The sequence below is a fragment of the Tamandua tetradactyla genome, chromosome 3, assembly GCF_023851605.1.
Source record: "Tamandua tetradactyla isolate mTamTet1 chromosome 3, mTamTet1.pri, whole genome shotgun sequence".
In the NCBI taxonomy this organism is placed as follows: domain Eukaryota; kingdom Metazoa; phylum Chordata; class Mammalia; order Pilosa; family Myrmecophagidae; genus Tamandua; species Tamandua tetradactyla.
The window spans coordinates 27,598,945-27,614,077 of NC_135329.1; the positions used below are offsets into that span (position 1 = coordinate 27,598,945).

Consider the following 15,133-nt stretch of genomic DNA (forward strand, 5'->3'; position numbering starts at 1 on the left):
GACCAAGAAACGGAGAGTCTTAGGATTTATTAAAAGAACCAGCTGTGATAGGAATTAACTTTTTCTTAGGCTATAACTTGCAGTTTGCTAAGAAAAATGGGCTATTTTTCTCTCTTTTAGTGCTGGCAGTTCCTAGAAGCTGGGCACCATTCCATTTTAATAATTTGGTGTAGCACCTCTTGTGATCGCCTGTTTGGTGCAAGGAACCTAAATAACACATTCAAATGTCCACTCCTGAGATACCCCATTGGGAGCTTTGATTCTCTGTTTCCATTCTCTGCTTTCTCATGTCAGTGGTGCCATACAGAAACCCAAATGACAGTGGCTTTTACCCTATAAGAACTAATTGACTTTGATTTATACCCAGATAAAATACACATCCCCCTAGCCATTCCAGTCATGGTTTTAGGGTTTGCAGGTTAAGGGTCTCCCTTCCCTCTTGGTCTGGGCTCCAGAGCTTGTGGACACCTCCTCTTGCTGGTGGGGCCCTTGGCAGGTGACTCTGCATTTCACGCCCCTCAGATGCAAATAAGGGTTAGGATAAGGTCTCTGCATGTCCTATGATTCTCTGATACCAGTGGGCCTTAAGCAGAGGTGTTAGAAATCACTGATACAGAATAGAAAACCTTGTATATATACCAAATGGAAAGAACATTGACAAAGGAGAACTTTGGAGGAGAAGTGGGCATAGGGCAGAAATGTTGAGTGTCAGGAGCTCCTATGACTCATCATTGAAGAGGGTATTCTGGATGAACTTATAAATTGAAAGGTAGCTCAACAGGGAATATGATTCCATATTGTCCAGTCCAGATAGCTAGGGTCAGTGAGTTCTGACCCTCCCCCAGGTGCATGACAGCTCAGAGGCAGGTTTTGGCATTTCTCCAGGGTAAGCCTGGGCCCTGCAGCGTTTCCCGATTCTCTGACATTTCGTTGGAGGTTCTTTGGCTACAGAGCTTACCTCCAGCTTCTGCTGGCACATGCAGGCGCTGGGATGGTGGATTCCTTCTGCGAAAGCTGCTCAACTCTAAGTATTTTTGGCTAGCTTTTTCCTCCTTCTCCTCTGGCTGGATTAGCTTCACAGGATAGTCTTATAGTCAACCCACTTCCAATTTAGATCAGAAGCTCTTGGGGATCCACAATGGGTAATTTTTTTTTTTTTTCTTAACATGGGCAGCACCGGGAATCGAACCCGGGTCTTCTGGCATGGCAGGCGAGCATTCTTGCCTGCTGAGCCACCGTGGCCCACCCGACAATGTGTAATTCTTGAGCAGAGATTGTGCAGTCCTGCCTAGTGAATTTATGTATTAATATGCATTTAAAACTGCATTCTCATTTACTCTTTCATTTGACCTCAATAAAAGGACTGGTATTATTATCCCAATGTGGAAGATAAATAAATGGAGGCTTAGAGAGTTTAAGTGACCAGTCTAATGTTACATAGCTATTTCGCGGTTGAGCCAGAATTAGAACCCAAAATTGTCAAGGCTCTGCCCTGCCAGACTGCTTATGCAGCCTCTTGGTCAGGGTTAGATGGAGAAAATGCTTCCCTCTCCTTCCCCCTGAGGAAATAGAAAGGACGATAGGGCCACTTGTGTAAGATTCAGATGACATAGTTGAAGACCTTGCATTTGGAGCTCTTGTCTTAGGAAGAAAAGAGAGTGCAAAGGAGTGAAAATTTGTAAAGACAGATTTGCCCTACAGACAGATTTCCACCCAAGCAATATTGCCACCCTACCATACCCCCAGGTGACCCTGTAGAAGAAATGCTTACTTCCAAAAGTGCCTCTTTTAGGTCTCACATGTTTTAAAGAGCCAACATTAAGCCTGCCTATGTGACATTAATCATCTGGGGAAATACACATAGAAGGCTTTCCCCATGTAATGTGGTATTTCCTACTGTGGGGCTGATTAGATTTAATTTGGAACATCTAGCTTTATTGACAGACCTGTTGCTCAGCCTCTGCTTGGATTTTCCAGGCATCTAGCCAGATGAGTAATTTTAGTGTGCCCGTGTGGATGTAGGTTAAAAACATCCGTACCTGGCAAGCATGAATCCTTACTGCCTCATGGTTTGATGGAGGGTTGGTTTTGAATACCCTGGGTTCTGCTTTCACTATGGACTTCGCAGTTGTAAGTTACTTAGAGTCATGGGGCTGGTTTATCCATCTTTTAAAAAGGGGAGATGATGATCCAAAAGCTCTTATAGATGCTTGAGATCAGTCATTTATATAGGTAATTGAACTCAATATATGCACCTTATGATATCTTTGACCCCAAAGAGCTGTGATTACAGTCTTGTTGGGAAAGTTCAGTTGACTACTATGTGCAAGGAGTGCCAGGTCCTTTGGTTCATTTTATTTCTTTTTTCTTTTTTTTAACATGGGCAGGCACCAGGAATCGAACCCGGGTCCTCTGGCGTGGCAGGCAAGCATTCTTGCCTGCTGAGCCACCATGGCCCCATTTTATTTCTTTTCATCCTGGCATTGGTCCTGTGGATCAGGCCTAATTCCCTTATAGATGAGAAAGCTGAGACTCAGAGGAATTCATTTGGCTTGTCCAAGGTCAGACCTGGGATTTGGGCCTAGGGAAGAGGGCTCCATGTCCAAGGTCATCTTCATTACTAAATCTGTTAGGGCTCTAGAGGAGTTTGTCAGGCCAGAGACAGTCAGCTCTGGAGCTGAAATGGAAGAGCTTGGGCTTGACCCAGACCATAAAAGATGGCTCATACTTTTCCAAAGCTTATTCGAAAGGTGTCAGGATGCTTTCACAGTGCCCTATACACATATGGTGGTTTTTGTGTGTGTTGTCTTCACATAAGCCTTGGGGCGGGAAGCATATGAACAGACCCAAACTAATGTGATGGACCCAAAGTCAGACAACTCCTGGATCTCACTAAATGTAAGATGCCATCAGTTTTCATGTCCCATTATTTTATCTACCACTAAGAAGGGGAAATCACCCAAGATGGGTAGTCTAATAGAAGACTTCCAATAAAAAACTGGGACACCAAATGTCAGCTTGTTCCTTAGGGTAAGGGTAAAATGAGAAATGAATCTGCCACACAAAAGGCCTGCCTTGACTTAAGTGCTGTGTGTTTGGAGGAGAAAAAGGTCTCTCCTGAGAATTTAAGCTAAAAGCAGGTACTCATGCAGGTTGTGGTCTGAATTCATACAGCTGGCATGGTCCAAGAAGAACCTCAAGTTGAGAATTTAGTGTAAAATGGCCTCAGCTTGATAGTCTCCCAAGCCAGTGGGAAAAGCAAACCTAATTCCTCTCTGGAAGAATTTAACTTCAATCTAGGCTGGCAGCAATTATAACAGCTCCATCTACTGAAAGACATATAATGATTTCAGACATGAGTGTCCTAGAATTGATAAGAGTAATGAGGCTTGGTCACCCAAACTTGGGTCTCTGAGACTCCACCTGTAGAGCCCTCTTCCCTGTCGGTGGGTGCTTCTCGGCCTCAGTATCTTTAGGCAGCTTCCACATTATTCTCGTCAAACCCAGAGACATACTGATGCCCCCCCTCATTGCTGTTTCCACTAAAAAATGTAAGATAGGCACTGATTTTTTACAGCGCATGTATTCCCTGTTGGTGATGCAACCCAAAGCTTCTCCATACTTGCCAGCCATTGCACTGAGCAGAAAAGGTATCCTGAAAGTGGTGTGTGCCTACAGATTTCTGTTCACAGTCTCATTCCTTTAGTGCTAATATCTTAGACTGAGACTTTTAGCTTTTTGAATTTTCCCAGAAACCCAAGCTGCTTTGTGTGGTTGGAGCAACCTGTAAACCACCTCCCCTGGCCTCAGCCACAGCCATTTGTGCCTGTGAACACAGAAGGCAGGAAGAAGCAGCAAGCATTCTGAAATCAGGGGAGGTAGCGCTAATGAGCGGAAGCTACAAGATGGGGACTCTGACGTATAATTTTTTTAATACCAGGGTACAATGCCCTCTATTTTTCTTTTCCCTCTTCTCCAACTCCACATTTATGTAGAGAACCAGCATATTTTCCAAAAGGGCACACAGAGATGTCTCTGTTTCACCCTGAAAAACTTGCAACCAAAAGGATGACTGCATTGTTTTGGAAATTAACTCAACCTCAAACTTTTTATCTAAGACATGTCTCTTAAGTTACTCCAAGCCTTTCATTTAGGGATTTCAGTTTGACCACATTGCTAACAGATTGGAAAACCAGGCAGGCCACAAGGAAAACCCACTTGTGGATGCCCTGTTTCAAGATTAAATTTAGAACTTGGTCAGAGAAGGCCTGACTGTAGTTTGAGTTGGTGGGAACAAAGTTGCTACAAATGGCAGGGATCATTTTCCTTATCTTTGTTTGGCAGTTACAACTTAAACCCATGTGTGTTTCCCATGCAGTTACTCTATTCAGTTTTTTCCCTTAATAATGAGAGATTGGAAAAGAGGATTCCATTTTAGAGTCAAGAGAATGAAGACACAGCCTAAGGGTCACTGGTCAGGACTGGAATCCAGGCCTCTTGGGATTTTTGTCCACATCATGTAAGGGTAGTGGGTGCCTCCATGCTTACTTGGTCTAGCCAGAATAGTAGGGTCTGTTCTAAAGCTACCATGCTTCCTTCTTCCAGTCTCTCGAGTATAACATCTTCGAAGGTATGGAATGCCGTGGCTCTCCTCTGGTGGTCATCAGCCAGGGCAAGATTGTCTTGGAAGATGGCACGCTCCATGTCACTGAAGGCTCTGGGCGCTACATTCCCCGGAAGCCCTTCCCTGATTTTGTTTACAAGCGTATCAAGGCACGGAGCAGGGTGAGTGGTTATGTCCTTGTGAATTGTGATCATGGATTAAGTTCAATTCTACAAATGTTTACTAAGCTCTTGGAATCAAAATATCGAGGTGAGTATTGGGGATACAGAGATAAGGGAGACATGGTCTTTTTAAACATTTTTATTATAAAATATAAGTATATAAAAAAGTGATGAATTTAGAAGTACATTTTAACAGTAGTTTTAGAATAAATTTCAAAGTGTAGTCTGGGTTTACAGCATCACTTAACTGCTCTAAGGTACTGGAGACTAAAAAGAAATATCTGTGTAATGATTCAGCAGTCATACTCATTTCTTAAATCCTGTCTTCTCTGTTACAACTCCTCCTTCTCTTTTGATCTTTCTTCCAAGCTTTAGGGATATTTGGCCAATGACCATTCTAAGCTCCTCATGTTGAAAAGGGATGTCAGCATTATTGGGTAGGGGAATGCAACTGATTGATGCTTTCGGAGAGACAGGCACTTCTTGGTTTCAGAATTTATCTGGCCTAGGAACCATCTGGAGGATAGAAGTTTCTGAAAAATAAACTTAGTGAGTGAAAACTTTTATAAAGTCTCAGATAGAGCCCTGGGTATTCTGTAGGGTTTACAGGAGTACTGTTGGTTAGAGTTTGGTATACTATGGCAATTAGCAATATCTAGCTGAAGCTTGCAAAACCTCTAGAATAGCCTCTCAACTCTATTTAAAATCTCTTGCCATTAATATCTTATTTTGTAACATTTCTTTTCCCTCTTCTGGTCAGAAAGATACTGTCGATCCCACAGTGCCAGGGCCAGCCAGACTCCTCCCTGGGAGTTGGCAGGGAAATTTACACCCATGGATGTTATGTCCCGAGTAGGGTGGAGAGTAATGGTTTTACTTGCAGAGTTGGGCTTAGAGAGAGGCCACATCTGAGCAACAGAAGAGATTCTCTGGAAGTAACTCTTAGGCATAATTATAGATTGGCTTAGCTTCTCCATTATAGTCATAAGTTTCATAAGAGCAAGTCTCAAGATCAAGGGTTTGATCTATTAACTTAGGAGTCTCTAATGTTTGAGAGAGTATCAGGGATTTCCCAGATGGGAAAGCTTAACAGTTCATATTTTTACTCCAGTCCCTCAAAGGACTTTGCAAATGCTATTGTTTTTGCATGGGCAGGTACCGGGAATAGAACGCGGGTCTCTAGCATGGCAGGCAAGAATTCTGCCACTGAGCCACCATCACACTGCCTGCCAATACTTTTTAATTATTTGCCCAACATACTCTGGAATGTATCTGGGTATTACCTTAAATTGTACAGAATTGCAAGACCTCATTGCCAATTATAGGTTTCATGTATTTAGGTTGTTTAACTGAACTCGCCAGACAGGTTAAGTTAGATTGTGTGCTACAGAAAATTTAGGTTTTGGACAAAATGAACTCTTTTCCTTTGCGCACATATAGTAGGTGAAGTTCTAAAATGCAGGCAACATCATCCTTTACTCTTATTCTGATTTATCTTTGTCCCAACCAGATTCGGCTTAATTCTTAATCTCTAATTGGAGCCTGATGAAAGATGGCCTTTTTATTCCCGGAGCTGAAAACTCCAGTGGAGGAGATAGGAGGTGTCTATGGCCAACCAGCAAGCGTGCAGCGAGGGCCCGGGGAGGGGCACGTCACATCACGGGGAGGCACCATTAGGGTCAGGTCTTGAAGGTTAAGTCAGAGTTGGACAAGTCAGAGAAGGGAGACAAGGAAATTCAAAGTATAGCATGGAAATGTCAAGAGCATGAAAATATACAGTGTATTCAGAACGTGGTAAAAAGAATGGAGTACTGATGCTTGGGAATTTGGGGCAGAAAGGGATGGACCCCAAGAGGCTTAAAGCGGGCATGAGGTTGGAAAGGAAGTTTGGGTCCTAATCTTGTATATGGGATCAGATTCTCTTTAAGGTGTTTGGGGATTGCTACAGTGTTGAAATTTGAAGTGCTGTGGGGAGAAAATGGTAAGAAAGACTCATCAGCAGCTTCGGCCTGAAGCTGTAGGCAGTGAAGTGGGAGCTGCCCCCACACTGACACCTGTCCCTGCTGCCTGGTCCGCAAGCAGAGCCTTCTGTCCCACATGCCTGCTGGCCCATCCTGGCATCGAGAGGTTTGCTCTCAGGCCCGCCCGGAAGCTGTCCTTTGAACGCGGCCTGAGTTGAGGGGCTCTTGTGTCTTGCAGCTGGCAGAGCTGAGAGGAGTTCCTCGCGGCCTGTACGATGGACCCGTGTGTGAGGTATCTGTGACCCCCAAGACAGTCACACCCGCCTCCTCGGCCAAGACGTCTCCTGCCAAGCAGCAGGCACCCCCCGTCCGGAACCTGCATCAGTCTGGATTCAGCTTGTCTGGTAGGTTTATGGTTTGGTCGGGTTCCCGTTCTTCAGAGCCAAGCTCAGTGGAGTGGCAGGTTCTCAAATTGCTTTTGTTAAAAGGAGCAGAAGTAGAAATGAATGATATTCCTACTCTCCCCAGGCAAGAAATACTTGACACCACCAGAGATGTATTTTCACAGCAAGTGCATCTCGACATCAGTTTATATCACAGATGATGCTACCACGCGTGTACTGTAGGCAATATTAATGTAGCCAGAGGACACTGTTTCGATTAGTGATGTCCATCTTTCAAAAGGAGTTGTGGTTTTCCAGACTTCTCTTTCCTCTGCATGTGCAGTACGTAAGCTTGTGGAGTCTGGAGTTCAACAGCTTAAGTTTGTGGCCAATGCTAGTGTCAGTTTCCTCATCTGTAGAATAGGAGCAGTAACATAGCTACCCCACAGGGTTGTTGTGAGGTTTAAATGAGTTAATAATATACATGTGAAGTATTTAGGAAAGAGCTGAAGTATTTAGGAAAAAATATTTGGGGGGTGGGGGTGCAAGGGTAGTTCAGTAATAGAATTCTCACCTGCCGTGCAGGAGACCAGGGTTCAATTCCTGGTCCCCGCATTTCCCCCAAAGTAAACAGACAAGCAAAACAGACAAACAAAAATTCAACAATACCTGTTAATTATTTACTTAGAGAAAATATGTGATGCCAGAAAGGGGTGGAAAGAGGGTCGATTTGAGAGCTTCCTTATTTGAAATTTCCTTCCAGTCTTTCTCCCATGAAAAGAATCTTCTAGTTTTCTGCCTCCTTGAGCCACTAACATGAATCCACATTTATGCAGCCTGTTAAAGAAACAGTTAATCAGATACATATTTTTTCTTGTCTGATACACTGTTAGAGGCTTATCATAGGTACCCTATGTGGAATACCAATTTAAAAAAATATTTGGGGGGGGTGCAAGGGTAGTTCAGTAACAGAATTCTCACCTGCCGTGCAGGAGACCAGGGTTCAATTCCTGGTCCCCGCATTTCCCCCAAAGTAAACAGACAAGCAAAACAGACAAACAAAAATTCAGCAAACGGTGCTACAATAACGGGATATCCACACGGCAAAATAATGAAGTGTGAACCCACCATACAGCATTTATAAAAAAAAAAAATTTTTTTTTTTAATATTGAGCCTCTATAAGATGGACATAATATCTGCACGGTCATGTCTCACTGTGACATTCAAGTTAGACAGTAGATGCGTAGCAGAGGGGCTAGAACGTGTCTTCAGAGAATCCTTAGCAGGCTCGGGGACAGGATGTCATCTGGATGAGTCAGAAGCCTGGCATGTGGTGGTGGTATATTTTCCACGTTCTACAGATGACGTGTTTATATATTATAGTGATAATATTTTTATATTATATATTATATATATATTTGCTTGTTCAAGTCTCGATCCAGCTAGCTTCTGCGAGGACTGCTTTGTTCAGCGTGGGTGCCTTAGGCTGCCCTGCGGTTTAAACTGGGAGCGAGGTTCCGTGAGCGGGACGCAGGCTCTTTCTGCGGTGCCGCGCTCCCGGGGGTCAAGCGGGAGCTTCGGGTTGGGTCCTGTCGGTGATGGCCGTGTCTCCCTCCCGCTTCGGGTTGGGTCCTGTCGGTGATGGCCCTGTCTCCCTCCCGCCCTCCTCTGCAGGCGCGCAGATCGACGACAACATCCCGCGCCGCACCACCCAGCGCATCGTGGCTCCCCCTGGTGGCCGTGCCAACATCACCAGCCTGGGCTAGAGCGCCCGGACCTCCGCCTTCCGCCCGCGGACAGGGATGGGACACCCGAGGACATTCTGAGAGTTTCTCCCTTCCTTTCTCGCTCTCTCTCTCTCTCTCTCTCTCTTTTTTTTTCTCAAGAGCCTGTGATAGTTACTGTGGGGCAGCCAGTTCCTGGGGCTCCCTGGTGGGCCCCTCCCTGAGTCCCTCCCCTGGAAGTCACTGATTTTGCTCACCCACTTCCCTCCATGCCTATGAATATCACGTGCAAGTCTCTCCACCAACCCCGTACACGGAACTGCATCCAACACGCAGACACGCGAAACAGAGCACATCGCCAAGAGGGCGTTTGTCATCTCCAACCTCTGTTGTCCTTGTTAGCATCTTCCTTTTAATGGAGGAAGATAAAGTGAATTTCCCAGAGCTGCCTTTTTTTTTTTTTTCTTTTTTAATTTAAAAAATATATTCTTCATGGGACTGGGCAGGGGTGGGAGTTGGGGGGAGAGGTTTTTTTTAAATACTAAATTGGAAAGTCTAATTCAATATTAATGCAAGGGTTTGAACTGGACATTCTAATGATGCAATTACGTAATCATCAGGCTGATGCAGGGTGACTGGCAGCCTCAAAATGTCCCTCCTGAGTGGCTCCAGAGTATCCGCATCTCCATTATCCAGTCTTCTGGGTCAGCTGTTGATAAAGGGCATGTTTTCATTTTGGCCTAGATTTTGCTGCAGATTCAATCTTTTGAGGATTCTCTTCTCCTCCTCTGCTTTTCTCTCTTTCTCTCTAGCTTTTTCATTCATGAATATTTTCAAATGTCTGTCTCTGTTTTCTCCAGCCTTTGTTGCTGAGACAGTATTTTTTTCTCCCTTCTCCCATTGTCTCTTCAAATCACCAGATCTACCATTTTACTGTTCCTGCAGGAACTTGCCCTAAAGAATTTGAGCTTTGCCATTTCAACTAGAGTAATATGCTGTCCTAGCCCATGCAAGACTGGTGCTACCCACCTGCCATCCCAAGGACATGCATTTGATTTTGAGATGTTTCCTAGGTGTAGGGGCAGACTGAGTCCACTTGCCCATGCTGTCACACAGGGGCCCAAAGTAGAACCTCAAACAGTGCTGAGATATTCAAGAAGTCTGAGGCTGCAGAACGTGAGAATATTTCCTCTGTGCAGTGCTAACTAGCTAAGATTAAGAGATGGCCATACCTGTAAAGTTGAGTCTCATAACCCAAGTGAACCAACTATCAGCTCAGTGTTGAATTAGAGGGAGTCTGGCCCCGAGAGCCTTCTCTTTTCCTGTTTTGGGATTTCAGAACACATTGGGGCTTCTCATTTGGGGAAGAAAACATTTTTTTCTTGTCCGATTATTTTGAAAGAAATAATGCTGTATAGGGAGGCCTTATAAACTTAGAAAATCCTTGGGAAATTTGACTTAAAATTTTTTTATTTTTTAAGTGGCATAATCTCTTTTATGAATGGTGTGTCACTCTAGAGCTTTCGAGGGGGAAAAAATTACAAATAAAATGTGTGGCCACCTCTGGGCCATAGGTCATCTCCCATCTCCATCTCTCCCTCCCCTCATCTCTGACCATTTCCCACTAGCAGAGTCCTTTGTGCTCCATTCCTGTCTTTGCTGATTTATGTTGCATCTCTTTCCAAATGTGTTTACATATTCTCTTAAGCAATGTTACATTTACAGGCTTTTATAAAACCAAATCTGCTTTTGTAAAGTATAACATAAAAAAGTAGGTCATTACATCGTTACACTTGTCTGTCTACACATACACATTTTGCCTTTGGGGTTTTAGTTGTTTTTTTTGTTGTTGTTTATTTGTTATTTTAAAAGTAAATTGCACTTTTAAACATAATTGGTTGACTTAATATATTTGCATTTTTTTTTCTCACCTGCACTTAGAGGAAATTTGAACAAGTTGGAAAAAATTTTTTGTTTCAATTCTAAGAAACATTTTGCAGCTCTTTAGTATTCACTTGAGTCTTCCTGTTTTTCCTGTACCAAGTCATGGTAATTTTGGTTATTTTGATTGTTTTCTTAAAACAATTTGAAACCCGAAGATTTCCACAGGCTGTGTAAGCATGTGTACCTGTTGGCTTGCTTTGTGTCTGTTAAATGAATGTCATATGTAAATGCTAAAATAAATTGACAGTGTCTCAGAACTGATTAACTGCAGTGACTTGATGCTCTAAACCATGTAGGATTTAATAATAGATGGTTTTTAATCCTTGGAACTGTGATTGTGACTCATGAGTGGAGGAACTTTCAGTGCTGAAGCTGATAATGTGTGTAGCCAGAAGAGTACTTTTTTTGTAACCACTGTCTTAATAGCAAAATAATTATGGTAAAAAACATGTCTTGTGTTTATTATTCCTTAAGAACTCTGTGTTATATTACCATGGAACGCCTAATAAAGCAAAATGTGGTTGTTTCAGGGGTGTGTCTGTGTTGAGATGTTCAAAGAAGGAGGCTGTTCCTTGGTGTGTGTCTCCCACAGAACTTTCCTTCCTGAAGAGTTCACTCGAGTCTTTGGCCTCATTTCAAGAGTTTTTAGGGTTAGTCCATACCCAGGCCACAAGGTGAGGTCTGTTTCCAATAAAACAGGAGCTAGCGGGTGCAAGACACAGCTGAATGTCAGAAGTTCATAGAATTCTTCATAGGGAAGCCAGAAGAACTTCCAGATGCAAACTGCAAACCTCTGTGTGAACCTGGGAATTGGGTGGAACCATATAGGTTAGTGTGGGTTCCTGCTTCCTAACAGCTTATTTATCCTGGAAAATCCTCAAGCAACTTGAGGGCATGAAAGAACTTGTATCTATAGCTTAGTCCAGGAGCTTGCAGGAAACCAGGACATAAAGCATGGGGTCCTGTTCCCTTAACCAGTGTCACAAATGTGTGTCAGGGTGAAGACCAAGCCAACCTCAGCAGGTATGGATGCTTGGTTTTCATAGCTCTCCTGTTACCTCACACGAGCATTATTGGTTCTGAAAACAATGAATAAGAGGGCCCATCAAATGGATGAGCCTTTCTTCTAGTTTTCCTTTCTTCTTTCCTTTGCTCCCTTTTTTGTTTTCTTTCCAGCCCTGTCCAAACAGGATATGAAAGTTACAAACATCTACACTATACCAAGATTTTATAAGCAAAGACTGTTGGGGGCAAAGGGAAAATGAGAATAGAAAAATGAAATTAGTGCAAAATGCCTGCAATAGGTTGTAAACTTGTTAGGACGTTCTGAGTGTTCTAGCAACAAATAAAAAAAAATGGGGAGCATGAACAGTTACAAAATGTACAATGACCAGCAGATAAGCAAACTAGTCTTTCAGAAGAGAGACAGCGATTGCAGGACCTGGGCACATTTCCTAAGAACTAAGGGAAAGTTCTTCCATGGATCCTCCCAAGAGTGCAATGCTGAGGGTCATAGGACTGGCTCTGAGCCTGCCCTTTACTGCATGCCAACAGCAGAGCACTGTGGGCCAGTAAAATCACATCTCTCCGTGAGAGGAGGACTAAAAGTTCACATCAACACTTACGGCACCTGCGGCAAGAGTTGAAATGGAGACCCCAGCCCCACAGCCCATCCTTTTCCTCTTCCCAGCCTGGCTTCCCTGCACACCATGGAGGGCACCATGTACATGCCAAGAACGTTCAGCCTGTGTATCCAAGTTCCATCCAACCCTGAACAAACAACTGCCCCAGAGAGGCCCATGCCAACTCTGACGTCTGCTCTTAGAAGGCCAGACCTAAGGAGGAGGCCCATGTATATCCTACAACATAGGCTTGGGTCCATCAGAGCAGAGAATTGTGAGGACACCGGTACCAAAGCTGGCCTGGAAGAGGACAACGCAGGCTCTGCTTGGGCACAGTGCCTCACCCCCAGCGAGAGGTGTCACTGGAGGAAGGTTAGGGTGGGCATTCCAGAGACGAACCAGGGCCAGAAACCTGGGTGTCAGGGTCCCTGGGCAGGATATGGCTCAACAGTGGGGCCAAATACATAATTTTTGGATGGTCTGATTTAATAAAAAGGTGGATTTTAGAGCATCTAGAAAAAGTAAGTCAAATGCATATCCTTCAGGAAGTTTTTTTGGGTCTTGTTTCGTTGTTTGTTTCTGTTTGGCAGTGAGTTGAAATACGCATTCTCTGATAAACATCTGTAGTACATATCTCTGTAAGAAAAAGCAGATCCATTCCTTTTCAGTCTTTTTAAATTTGTTAAGACTTGCTTTGTGACCCAGCATATGGTCTGTCTTTGAGAATGATCCATGAGCACTTGAGAAAAAGGTGTATCCTGCTGTTGTGGGGTGTAATGTCCTATAAATGTCTGTTAAGTCTAGCTCATTTATTGTAATATTCAAATTCTCTATTTCTTTATTGATCCTCTGTCTAGATGTTCTGTCCATTGATGAGAGTGGGGAATTGAAGTCTCCAACTATTATGGTAGATGTGTCTATTTCCCTTTTCAGTATTTGCAGTGTATGCCTCATGTATTTTGGGGCATTCTGGTTCGGTGCATAAATATTTATGATTGTTATGTCTTCTTGTTGAATTGTTCCTTTTATTAGTAGATAGTATCCTTCTTTGTCTCTTTTAACTGTTTTACATTTGAAGTCTAATTTGTTGGATATTAGTATAGCTACTCCTGCTCTTTTCTGGTTGTTATTTGCATGAAATATCTTTTCCCAACCTTTCACTTTCAACTTATATTTATCTTTGGGTCTAAGATGTGTTTCCTGTAGACAGCATATAGAAGGATCCTGTTTTTTAATCCATTCTGCCAGTCTGTGTCTTTTGATTGGGGAGTTCAGTCCATTAACATTTAGTGTTATTACTGTTTGGGTAGTACTTTCCTCTACCATTTTGCCTTTCGTATTTTATATAATATCTAATTTTCCTTCTTTCTATACTCTTCTCCACACCTCTCTCTTCCATCTTTTTGTATCTGTCTCTAGTGCTCCCTTTAGTATTTCTTGCAGAGCTGGTCTCTTGGTCACAAATTCTCTCAGTGACTTTTTGTCTGAAAATGTTTTAATTTCTCCCTCATTCTTGAAGGACAATTTTGCTGGATATAGAATTCTTGGTTGGCAGTTTTTCTCTTTTAGTAATTTAAATATATCATCCCACTGTCTTCTTGCCTCCATGGTTTCTGCTGAGAAATCTACACATAGTCTTATTGGGTTTCCCTTGTATGTGATGGATTGCTTTTCTCTTGCTGCTTTCAAGATCCTCTCTTTCTCTTTGACCTCTGACATTCTAACTAGTAAGTGTCTTGGAGAACGTCTATTTGGATCTATTCTCTTTGGGGTGCGCTGCACTTCTTGGATCTGTAATTTTAGGTCTTTCATAAGAGTTGGGAAATTTTCAGTGATAATTTCTTCCATTAGTTTTTCTCCTCCTTTTCCCTTCTCTTCTCCTTCTGGGACACCCACAACACGTATATTTGTGCACTTCATATTGTCATTCAATTCCCTGAGCCCCTGCTCATATTTTTCCATTCTTTTCCCTATAGTTTCTGTTTCTTTTTGGATTTCAGATGTTCCATCCTCCAGTTCACTAATTCTAACCTCTGTCTCTTGAAATCTACCATTGTAGGTTTCCATCTCTTCTACTGTATCTTTCCTTCCCATAAGTTCTGTGATTTGTATTTTTCAGACTTTCCATTTCTTCTTTTTGTTCATTCCTTGCCTTCTTCATGTCCTCCCTCAATTGATTGATTTGGTTTTTGAAGAGGTTTTCCATTTCTGTTCGTATATTCAGAAGTAGTTGTCTCAGCTCCTGTATCTCATTTGAATTATTAGTTTGTTCCTTTGACTGGGCCATATCTTCAATTTTCCTGGTGTGATTTGTTATTTTTTGCTTGCGTCTGGACATTTAATTACCTTAATTAGTTTATTCTGGAGATTGCTTTCACTTATCTTACCTAGAGTTTTCTTGCTAGATGAGTTTGTTGTCTATCTGTTCATTGACCTTCAGTTCAGCTTTTTCTTGGCCTCTAGCTTGAGTTTTGTTTAACAGAGGGTAATTTTTCAGTTCTTGTTTTCTTGTTTCTTGTCCTGCTTGTAAGGTGCCTTTTCCCTCCCCACCCTTAGGAGGATCTGCATAGGTATTACAGACTCCAGCCGGGTTTTCCCGGACTAAGCTGGCCTCCTTTCAGGGGGAAGGAATCACCTGCGTCAGTTTTCCCTGAGTGTGAGACCCAGCAGGTTGAAAGACTTTCCTGTGAAATCTCTGGGCTCTGTTTTTCTT

General features: G+C 43.0%; 1 protein-coding gene across 4 annotated transcripts in view; it reads left to right on the forward strand.

Moving 5' to 3' along the window:
* Positions 1-11,327, forward strand: part of DPYSL2 (dihydropyrimidinase like 2) — a 129,530-nt gene extending 118,203 nt beyond the window's left edge. For all 4 annotated transcript variants that reach the window (XM_077152846.1, XM_077152848.1, XM_077152849.1 and 1 more), the window contains exons 12-14: positions 4,606-4,785; positions 6,985-7,150; positions 8,805-11,327. In XM_077152846.1, the coding sequence (XP_077008961.1) occupies positions 4,606-4,785; positions 6,985-7,150; positions 8,805-8,896 (438 nt within the window). In that variant the 3' untranslated portion in view covers positions 8,897-11,327. The remainder of the gene's footprint in view (positions 1-4,605; positions 4,786-6,984; positions 7,151-8,804) is intronic.
* The last annotated feature ends 3,806 nt before the right edge of the window (positions 11,328-15,133 follow it).